The following is an 11,419-nucleotide window of genomic DNA, read 5'->3' as shown; positions in this document are numbered from 1 at the left end:
CTACTTTTAGAGATTTATTCTGAATCCAGTTTTCATATTTCGAAGTTGAGACCATTGTACACGTCTGGAAGCTGGCCTCATGGCCATGCCTATACCTTTTTTACTTATGTATTTTCTACGGTGGAGTTTCTACACCCCATAGATTAAGGTATGGAGCTCTGCTGTTCTTCATGAATTAATGCAATTACTACTGTTTTCTATTCAATTCACGCCTACTTCTTCTCCAAGATATACTATCGTACTTAATTTAGTTAAGTCAGAATGAAGGGGTGACCCGTGACAATCACCCAATCTTCGTTACTCGCTTAGCCAAGGTCGCGTGCCTGACAACCACAAAGTGATCTACATGATGTTCAATGTAGTCATTGGACGACAGTTGGAGTATATTCTCTTGGGTTTCTAATCTAAGATTAGAACCTTCGTGGTATAGGCTAGAATTATTGGCAGCCATTCCTGGGATCCGAAAAGTCTAAACCTTGTCTGTGGTATTCCGAGTAGGATCCGGGTTCCGAAAAGTCTAAACCTTGTTTGTGGTATTCCGAGTAGGATCTGGAAAGGAATGACTGTGACGAGCTTCAAACATGCGAATGTGGCGCACAAGTCACAGTGTGCAAAAGGACAATGGTCTTATTCTGACACTAGCGAGAACCGACAGATGATTAGCCGTGCGGTGACAGCGCATATGATTTTGTTTTCATCCGAGAGGATCATACAGCCTGCCATGGAAGGAGGTAACGCATGGTTGGAAGAAGGCAGTAGGAAAGCAAAAGTTCAGAAGTAACAAAGCATCTCTAGATGCTTATCTGAAATTCCCACCGATGAATTACATAAGTATCTCTATCTTATTTTATATTTTATTTATATTTTAATTATCAAAACCTCATAACCATTTGAATCTGCCTGACTGAGATTTACAATGCTAACCATAGCTTGCTTTAAGCCGACAATCTCCGTAGGATCGACCCTTACTCACGTAAGGTATTACTTGGACGACCCAGTGCACTTGCTGGTTAGTTGTGCGGAGTTGTGAAAAAGAGTTGAGATTACAATTGTGCGTACCAAGTTTTTGGCGCCATTGAGATCACAATTTCGTGCACCAACAATCTCGCCAAATCCTCCATTGAATAAGTCACAAGGATAGGCAGAAAATATGCGGATTTGGTTAAGCGATCAACAATCACCCAAACAACATCAAATCCCGACCTAGTCCTCGGTAAACCGGTCACAAAGTCCATTGCGATTCCTTCCCACTTCCACTGAGGAATCTCAAGTGGCTGTAACACTCCCGACTATTTCTGATGCTCTATCTTTACCTTCTAATACGTCAGGCACTTAGACACAACTGTAGCCACATCACCTTTCATCCCAGGCCACCAGAACATCTTCTTTAAGTCCTAGTACATCTTAGTACTTCCCGGGTGGATAGAAAACCCACTGTTGTGAGCTTTCCACAACAATTCTTGCCTCAAACTCCCGACATCCGGTATACAAATTCTTCCCTTATATCTCAACAAACCTTCCTCATCCTTGGTAAACTCTCCATGCCTCCTCTTGCCAACTGGTTGAAATAATTGCTGAAGCTTTTTCTCATCTTGTGGAGCCCTCTGAATCTCTGTTTTAAACGTACTTGAAATCTACAACTGATTCAAACAAGCTCTTTCGGCAACTTCCCCGATATCCAGCTTAAGATCCACAAACTTATCTACTAACTCCTCCTCCTTAATTCTCATCCAAGCTATCGTTAAAGACTTCTGACTCAATGCATCAGGCACCACGTTCGCCTTTCCAGGGTGATAACTTAGCTCAAAATCATAATCCTTCAAAAGCTTCCTCCATCTCCTCTGACGCATATTGAGCTCTTTCAGATCAAAGATGTACTTGAGACTTTTATGATTAGAAAAGATGCTAAAGCTCACTCATTACAAGTAGTGCCTCCAAATCTTTAATACAAACACAATTACCGCTAATTCCAAGTCATGAGTTGGGTAATTTACCTCAGGCGGTCTCAGCTGATGCGATGCTTATGCCACTACATTCTGGTGTTGCATCAGCATGCAACCCAAACCCTTCAAGGAAGCATCACAATATACTTTAAACGATTCATGCGGTTCCGGTAAGATTAAAACAGACGCTGAAGTTAACTTCTGTTTCAAGGTCTGAAAACTCTCTTCACACTTCGACGTCCACACAAACGGCACCTCCTTCCTAGTCAACTTAGTCATCGGTAGTGCAATCAAGGAAAATCCTTCAATAAATCTCTGGTAATATCCGACCAAGCCCAAGAAACTTCTGACTTCCGTCACTGTTGTTGGTCTTTCCCATTCCATCACCGCCTCTACCTTCGAAGGATCTACGACTATTCCTCCTTTGCTCACCACGTGACCTAGGAACTTTACTTCCTCCTTCTAGAACTCACACTTGGACAACTTAGCATACAATTTCTGCTCCTTCAGAAATTGCAACACAATTCTCAAGTGTTCCTCATGCTCTTTCACTGTCTTAGAATAAACTAAGATGTCGTCTATAAAAACCACCACGAATTTTTCCAAAAAAGGATGAAATACTCTATTCATGTAATCCATGAACACAGCGGGTGCATTCGTTAACCCAAAGGACATCACCGCAAACTCGTAGTGTCCATAGCGCGTCCTAAACGCAGTTTTCAGAATGTCGTCCTCTTTCACCCTTATCTGATGATAACTGTATCTTAAGCAAATCTTAGAAAATACTCCAGGTCCTTGCAGTTGATCCATCAAGTCATCTATCCTTGGCAGCGGGTACTTGTTTTTCACAATCACCTTGTTCAGCTATCGGTAATCCACACAAAGTCGCATTGCTCCATCCTTCTTCTTCACCAATAAAACTAGTGCTCCCCACGGAGATACACTTGGTCGAATGAACCTCTTGTTCAAAAGCTCTTCCAACTGAGCATTTAGTTCAGCCAGCTCTATCGTAGCCATTCTATACGGCGCAATCGATACTGGTCTGGCTCCCGGCACCAATTCAATCGTAAATTCGATATCCCTTTGAGGTGGGAACTCAGGAATATCTTCCGAAAAGTCTCTAACTACCGAAATCTGATCTAAGTTCTGGGCGTCGACCAAAGCATTAGCAGTCAACAAGATATAACCCTGACATTCTTCACCACTATAGTGCACCATTACAGAGTTCAGGTAGTAACCCTCAGCTATCACAGCTCCATTTTCTCCTTCTGGCATAAACTGAATTGACCGCTCAAAGCAATCCAGCAAAACCCGATTCTTCGACAACCAATCAAATCCCAAAATCATCTCCAACCTGACCATTAGTAAACAAATCAAATCATGTACAAAACCTCTACCCTCAAGCTTGAAACGTACTTGCCTACAACTCGATCTAGTCATAACCTTCTGATGTGGAGTATGTACATGCAATTCAAACGCTAATTCTGAAACTTTCAAGCCTAGCTCCTCAACTTCATCAAACGAAATAAACAAATGCGAAGCTCCAGTATCATACAATGCAACTAAGGTTTTATCACCAATTAAACAGTGATCGCCTTAGCTGCGTCCTTGGCGTTCACAGTAAATACTCACTATTGGTGTTGACTCTGACCCGCATCCAGGTTCTTCCCATGAGTACAATCTCTCGCAATGTGGCCAGGCAAACCACCGTTGAAGCAACCACCTATACCAATCTTGCAAGAGTCATATGGATGAAAACGTCCACAATGATCACAAATTAAATCTGGAGAAACCTTACTCTGATTCCCTCTCCCTTTGCCACGCTGGTACTAATCATAAGGGTTCTTTCTGAAGCCTCCTTGACATTGAGACGCATGTCCTCCTCTCTTCAAATTCAGCCCCCTCGGCTGAAAGTACTTGCCACGTCCCCGACTAGTGTTTCCTCCATGAGTGTCCTTTGACAAAGCTACCGTCTTTGCATATTCCTCAACAACTCTCGTCTTGTTCACCAAATCGGAGAAAATACGAATCTTCAAAGGAGCCACAGTAGTCATGATGTTATCCTTCAAGCCTCCTTTGATACTTGATGCACTTCCAGCTTTCGTAGGTCTTCGGGGCACCCTGACACACCCTAGAGAACCTACAAAGCTCTTCAAATCAGTTAGTATATTCCGCCACAGACAAGGAACCTTGCTTCAGCTACATAAGTTCCATCTCCTTTGCTTCCCATGCAGATTCAAGAAAGTAATCCTTATAGAAAGCTGTTTGGAATACATCCCAAGGGATATCGGCATTCTGAAGTTGGAGTGGTATGCGAAATTGTTACTCAGGTTGTGAATTATTTTTCGAAATTGATTCCCTGGCGATGGCACCAAAAACGGATGCACAGAATCACGGTCTAAACATATCTTCACAACTTCGCATAACTAACCAGCAAGTGCACTGGGTCGTCCAAGTAATAAACCTTACGTGAGTAAGGGTCGATCCCACGGAGATTGTTGGTATGAAGTAAGCTATGGTCACCTTGTAAATCTCAGTCAGGCGGATATAAAATAGTTATGGAGTTTTCGAAATTAATACCAAAATAAGGATAGAAATACTTATGTAAATCATTGGTGAGAATTTCAGATAAGCGTATGGAGATGCATTCATTCCTCTGAACCTCTGCTTTCCTGCTGTCTTCATCCAATCAGTCTTACTCCTTTCTATGGCTGGCCTTATGTAAGGATGTCACCGGTGCCAATGGCTACTTTCAATCCTCTCGAGAAAATGGTCCAAATGCTCTGTCACAGCACGGCTAATCGTCTGGAGGCATCACCCTTGTCGTTGGTTGCATCCTATTCCTCTCTGTGAAAATGGTCCGATGCGCTGTCACTGCATGGCTAATCATCTTGGAGGTTCTCGATCATACTGGAATAGAATTTACTATCCTTTTGCGTCTGTCACTACGCCCAGCACTCGCGAGTTTGTAGTTCGTCACAGTCATTCAATCCCAGAGTCCTATTCGGAATACCACGGACAAGGTTTAGACTTTCCGGACTCTCATGAATGCCGCCATCAATCTAGCTTATACCAGGAAGATTCTGATTAAGAGATCTAAGAGATACTCATTCAATCTAATGTAGAACGGAAGTGGTTGTCAGGCACGCATTCATAGGGAATGATGATGATTGTCACGTTCATCACATTCAGGTTGAAGTGCGAATGAATATCTTAGAAGCGGAATAAGTTGAATTGAATAGAAAAACAGTAGTACTTTGCATTAATCTTTGAGGAACAGCAGAGCTCCACACCTTAATCTATGGAGTGTAGAAACTCTACCGTAAAAATACATAAGTGAATAGAGGGTAAGCATGGCCGAATGGCCAGCCCCCAAACGTGATCAATAGATCAAAAGATAATCTAAAGATTCAAAGATGTCTAATACAATAGTAAAAGGTCCTATTTATAATAAACTAGCTACTAGGGTTTACAGAAGTAAGTAATTGATGCATAAATCCACTTCCGGGGCCCACTTGGTGTGTGCTTGGGCTGAGCTTGAAGTCTACACGTGGAGAGGTCATTCTTGGAGTTGAACGCCAGCTTTTGTGCCAGTATGGGCGTTGATCTCCACTTTGCAACTTGTTTCTGGCGCTAGACGCCAGAATTGGGCAGAGAGCTGGCGTTGAACGCCAGTTTGCGTCGTCTAAACTTGGGCAAAGTATGGACTATTATATATTGCTGGAAAGCCCTGGATGTCTACTTTCCAACCCAATTGGAAGCGCGCCATTTGGAGTTCTGTAGCTCCAGAAACTTCATTTTGAGTGCAGAGAGGTCAGAATCCAACAGCATCAGCAGTCCTTCTTCAACCTCTGAATCTGATTTTTGCTCAAGTCCCTCAATTTCAGCCAGAAAATACTTGAAATCACAGAAAAACACACAAACTCATAGTAAAGTCTAGAAATGTGGATTTAACATAAAAACTAATGAAAACATCCCTAAAAGTAACTAGATTCTACTAAAAATATACTAAAAAGAATGCCAAAAAGCGTATAAATTATCCGCTCATCACAACACCAAAGTTAAATTGTTGCTTGTCCCCAAGCAACTGAAAATCAAGTAGGATAAAAAGAAGAGAATATACTATAAATTCCAAACTATCAATGAAACATAGCTCCAATCAGATGAGAGGGACTTGTAGCTTTTTGCCTCTTGAATAGTTTTGGCATCTCACTTTATCCATTGAGGTTCAGAATGATTGGCATCTATAGGAACTCAGAGTTCAGATAGTGTTATTGATTCTCCTAGTTCAGTATGATGATTCTTGAACACAGCTATTTTATGAGTCTTGGCCGTCGCCCTAAGCACTTTGTTTTCCAGTATTACCACCGGATACATAAATGCCACAGACACATAATTAGGTGAACCTTTACAGATTGTGACTTAGCTTTGCTAAAGTCCCCAATTAGAGGTGTCCAGGGTTCTTAAGCACACTCTTTTATTGCTTTGGACCTTGACTTTAACCGCTCAGTCTCAAGTTTTCACTTGACACCTTCACGCCACAAGCACAAGGTTAGGGACAGCTTGGTTTAGCCGCTTAGACCAGGATTTTATTCCTTTAGGCCCTCCTATCCACTGATGCTCAAAGCCTTGGGATCCTTTTTATTTGACCTTGCCTTTTTGTTTTAAGGGTTATTGGCTTTTTCTGCTTGCTTTTTCTTTTTCTTTCTATATTTTTTTTCCTAATTTTGTTTTTTTTTTCTTTTTTTTTTTCTGCAAGCTTTGTTCTTTGCTGCTTTTTCTTGCTTCAAGAATCATTTTTTTATGATTTTTCAGATTATCAAATAACATGTCTCCTTGTCATCATTCTTTCAAGAGCCAACATATTTAACATTCTTAAACAACAACTTCAAAAGACATATGCACTGTTCAGGCATTCATTCAAAAAACAAGAAGCATTGTCACCACATCAATATAATTAAACTAAGTTCAAGGATAAATTCGAAACTCATGTACTTCTTGTTCTTTTGAATTAAAACATTTTTCATTTAAGAGAGGTGATGGATTCATAGGACATTCATAACTTTAAGACAAAGTTACTAACTACTAATGATCATGTAATGAAGACACAAACACAGATAAGCACTTGACATAGAAAACGAAAAACAGAGAATGTAAGAACAAGGAATGAGTCCACCTTAGTGATGGTGGCGTTTTCTTCTTGAGGAACCAATGATGTCCTTTAGCTCTTCTATGTCTCTTCTTTGTCTTTGTTGCTCCTCCCTTATTGCTTTTTGATCTTCTCTTATTTCATGAAGGATGATGGAGTGCTCTTGATGTTCCACCCTTAGTTGTCCCATGTTGGAACTTAATTCTCCTAGGGAGGTGTTGATTTGCTCCCAATAGTTTTGTGGAGGAAAATTCATATGAGGCATCTCTGGGATCTCATGGTGATGAGCTTCCTGCGCCTCTTGAGCTCCATGAATGGGCTCTCTTACTTGCTCCATCTTTTTCTTAGTGATGGGCTTCTCTTCCTCAATGTGAATGTCTCCTTCTATGGAAGCTCCAGCTGAGTAACATAGATGGCAGATAAGATGAGGAAAAGCTAGCCTTACCCTAGGAGAGGGCTTTTTGGCTATTTTGTAGTGTTCAAGGGAGATGACTTCATGAACCTCTACTTCTTCTCCAATCATGATGCTATGGATCATGATGGCCCGATCCACAGTAACTTCAAATCGGTTGCTAGTTGGGATGATGGAGCGTTGGATGAACTCCAACCCTCCTCTAGCCACAGGCTTGAGGTCCAATCTTCTTAGTTGAACCGGCTTACCTTTGGAGTCAATCTTCCATTGAGCTCCTTCCACACATATGTCCATGAGGACTTGGTCCAACTTTTGATTAAAGTTGACCCTTCTAGTGTAGGGGCGTTCATCTCCTTGCATCATAGGCAAGTTAAACGCCAACCTCACATTTTCCGGACTAAAATCCAAGTATTTCCCCCGAACCATTGTAACATAGTTCTTTGAATCCGGGTTCTTACTTTGATCATGGTTATTGGTGATCCATGCATTGGCATATAACTCTTGAACCATTAGGATGCCGACTTGTTGGATGGGATTTGTTAGAACTTCCCAACCTCTTCTTTGAATTTCATGTCGGATCTCCGGATACTCATTTCTTTTGAGTTTGAAAGGGACCTCGGGGATCACCTTCTTCTTGGCCACAACATCATAGAAGTGGTCTTGATGAGCTTTGGAGATGAATCTTTCCATCTCCCATGACTCGGAGGTGGGAGTTTTTGTCTTCCCTTTCCCTTTTCTAGAGGATTCTCCGGTCTTAGGTGCCATCAATGGTAATGGAAAAACAAAAAGCTTATGCTTTTACTACACCAAACTTAGAATATTGCTCACCCTCGAGCAAGAAAATAAAGAATTAGATGAAGAAGAAGAAGAAAAGATGGAGAAGAGGGGGGAGGTGTGTTTCGGCCAAGAAGAGAAGAGAGGGTTGTGTTGTGTGAAAATGAGGAAGAATGGAAGGCTTTATATAGGGAAGGGAGGGGGGTTAAGGTTTGGCCATATGGGTGGGTTTGGGTCGGATATTGATTTGAATTTTGAAGGTAGCTGGAGTTTATTGGGAAGAGTGGGTGGATGTGAGTGGTGAAGGGTTAATAGGGAAGAGAGATGGAGGTGATAGGTGAAGGGTTTTGGGGAAGAGTGTTTATTGGGAATAGAGGATGATTGAGAAGAGAGAAGAGAGTGAGTGGAGGTAGGTGGGGATCCTGTGGGGTCCACAGATCCTGAGATGATCCTGTGGGGTCCACAGATCCTGAGATGATCCTGTGGGGTACACAGATCCTGAGGTGTTCAAGGATTTACAACCTTGCACCAAATTAGGCATGTAAAATGCCCTTGCACACAACTCTGGGCGTTCAGCGCCAGGTTGGTGCCCATTTTGGGCGTTCAACGCCCATTTGTTGCCCATTTCTGGCGTTGAACACCAGAACCATGCTTGTTCTGGGCGTTCAGCGCCAGCTCTTCTCCAGGGTGCAATTCTGGCGTTCAGCGCCCAGATGCTACCCATTTTGGGCGTTCAGCGCCCAGATACTGCCCATTTTGGGCGTTCAGCGCCAGAACCATGCTCTATTCTGGCGTTGAACGCCAGACAGGTGCTTCTTCCAGGGTGTGATTTGTCTTCCGCTGTTTTTGATTCTGTTTCTAAATTTTTCGTTTATTTTGTAACTCCACATGATCATGAACCTAAGAAAACATGAAAAACAAAAATAAAATTAGATAAATAAACATTGGGTTGCCTCCCAACAAGCGCTTCTTTAATGTCAATAGCTTGACAGTGGGCTATCATGGAGCCTCACAGATGTGCAGAGCTTTATTGAGACCTCCCAACACCAAACTTAGAGTTTGGATATGGGGGTTTGACGCCAAACTTAGAGTTTGGTTGTGGCCTCCCAACACCAAACTTAGAGTTTGACTGTGGGGGCTTTGGTTGACTCTGCTTTGAGAGAAGCTTTTTCTGCTTCCTCGTCATGGATGTAGAGAGAGATCCTTGAGTTGTAAGCACAAGGTTGTCCTTATTTAATTGAAGGATCAATTTTCCTCTGTCCACATCAATCACAGCTCTTGCTGTGGCTAGGAATGGTCTTCCTAGGATGATGGATTCATCCTCTTCCTTTCCAGTATCTAGGACTATGAAATCAGCAGGGATGTAAAGGCCTTCAACCTTTACTAACACGTCCTCTACTTGTCAATAAGCCTGTTTTCTTGAATTGTCTGCCATCTCTAATGAGATTTTAGCAGCTTGCACCCCATAGATTCCCAGTTTCTCTATTACAGAGAGGGGCATGAGGTTTATTCCTGAACCAAGGTCACACAGAGCCTTAAAGATCATGGTGCCTATGGTACAAGGTATTATGAACTTTCCAGGATCCTGTCTCTTCTGAGGTAATGTCAGTTGATCCAGATCAATTAGTTCATTGGTGAACAAGGGAGGTTCATCTTCCCAAGTTTCAATACCAAATAATTTGGCATTTAGCTTCATGATTGCACCAAGGAACTTGGCAGCTTGCTCTTCAGTAACATCCTCATTCTCTTCAGAAGAGGAATACTCATAAGAGCTCATGAATGGCATAAGGAGGTTCAATGGAATCTCTATGGTCTCTAGATGAGTCTCAGATTCCTTAGGTTCCTCAGAGGGAAGCTCCTTATTGATCACTGGACGTCCCAGGAGGTCTTCCTCCTTGGGATTCACGTCCTTCTCCTCTCTTGTGGGTTCGGCCATGGTAATTAATTTAATGGCCTTGCACTCTCCTTTTGGATTCTCTTCTGTATTGCTTGGGAGAGTACTGGGAGGGATTTCAGTGATCCTTTTAATCAGCTGGCCCACTTGTGCTTCCAAATTTCTAATGGAAGACCTTGTTTCATTCATGAAACTCACAGTGGCCTTAGATAGATCAGAGACTAAATTTGCTAAGCTAGATGGATTCTGCTCAGAATTCTCTGTCTGTTGCTGAGTGGATGATGGAAAAGGCTTGCTATTGCTAAACCTGTTTCTTCCACCATTATTAAAGCCTTGTTGAGGCTTTTGATCCTTCCATGAGAGATTTGGGTGATTTCTCCATGATGAATTGTAGGTGTTTCCATATGGTTCACCCATGTATTTTAACTCTACTATTGCAGGGTTCTCAGGATCATAAGCTTCTTCCTCAGAAGATGCCTCTTGAGTACTGTTGGGTGCAGCTTGCATTCCATTCAGACTCTGAGAAATCATATTGACTTGCTGAGTCAATATTTTATTCTGAGCCAATATGGCATTCAGAGTATCAATTTCAAGAACTCCCTTCTTCATAGGCGTCCCATTACTCACAGGATTCCTCTCAGAAGTGTACATAAACTGGTTATTAGCAACCATGTCAATGAGTTCTTGAGCTTCTGCAGGCGTTTTCTTTAGGTGAATGGATCCACCTGCAGAAGTATCCAATGACATCTTTGATAGCTCAGATAAACCATCATAGAATATATCCAGGATGGTCCATTCTGAAAGCATGTCAGAAGGACACTTTTTGGTCAGCTGCTTGTATCTTTCCCAAGCTTCATAGATGGATTCACCTTCTTTCTGTCTGAAGGTTTGAACATCAGCTCTAAGCTTGCTCAGCTTTTGAGGAGGAAAGAATTTGGCTAAGAAAGCCGTGACCAGCTTATCCCAAGAGTTCAGGCTGTCTTTGGGTTGAGAGTCCAACCATATTCTAGCTCTGTCTCTTACAGCAAAAGGGAAAAGCATGAGCCTGTAGACTTCAGGATCTACTCCATTAGTCTTAACAGTATCACGGATCTGCAAGAATTCAGTTAAGAACTGAAAAGGATCTTCAGATGGAAGTCCATGAAACTTGCAGTTCTGTTGCATCAGAGAAACTAGCTGAGGTTTCAGCTCAAAATTGTTTGCTCCAATGGTAGGAATGAAGATGCTTCTTCCATGTAAATTGGAAT

General features: G+C 42.1%; 1 protein-coding gene and 1 non-coding gene across 2 annotated transcripts; one reads left to right on the top strand and one right to left on the bottom strand.

The window, feature by feature from the left end:
• Positions 1–2,807: 2,807 nt before the first annotated feature.
• On the bottom strand, positions 2,808–3,997 carry LOC110269228 (uncharacterized). The gene is made up of 3 exons (XM_021116920.1): positions 3,865–3,997; positions 3,595–3,666; positions 2,808–3,505 (listed from the first exon to the last, which is right to left on the bottom strand). Exons 1-3 carry the CDS (start codon positions 3,995–3,997, stop codon positions 2,808–2,810), a joined length of 903 nt encoding a protein of 300 aa, XP_020972579.1.
• A 6,976-nt stretch (positions 3,998–10,973) lies between these two features.
• LOC148574075 (small nucleolar RNA R71) lies at positions 10,974–11,081 on the top strand. The gene has a single exon (XR_015905804.1). It is a non-coding gene; the product is annotated as a small nucleolar RNA R71 (small nucleolar RNA).
• Positions 11,082–11,419: the final 338 nt, after the last annotated feature.

This window comes from Arachis ipaensis, chromosome B2 (assembly GCF_059453495.1).
Source record: "Arachis ipaensis isolate K30076 ecotype BB chromosome B2, ASM5945349v1, whole genome shotgun sequence".
Taxonomy (NCBI): domain Eukaryota; kingdom Viridiplantae; phylum Streptophyta; class Magnoliopsida; order Fabales; family Fabaceae; genus Arachis; species Arachis ipaensis.
The sequence above is the reverse complement of the archived record's forward strand: the minus strand, read 5'-3'. Positions and strand labels throughout refer to the sequence as shown.

Bases quoted from the DNA above. Each gene is read 5' to 3' on its own strand.
- LOC110269228 (XM_021116920.1), bottom strand. From the start codon at position 3,997: ATGACTACTGTGGCTCCTTTGAAGATTCGTATTTTCTCCGATTTGGTG. The intron at 3,667-3,864 runs GCAAGTACTTTC...AGATTGGTATAG, and splicing joins AAACACTAGTCGGGGACGTG to GTGGTTGCTTCAACGGTGGT. The intron at 3,506-3,594 runs GTCAGAGTCAAC...ATAAAACCTTAG, and splicing joins TGGGAAGAACCTGGATGCGG to TTGCATTGTATGATACTGGA.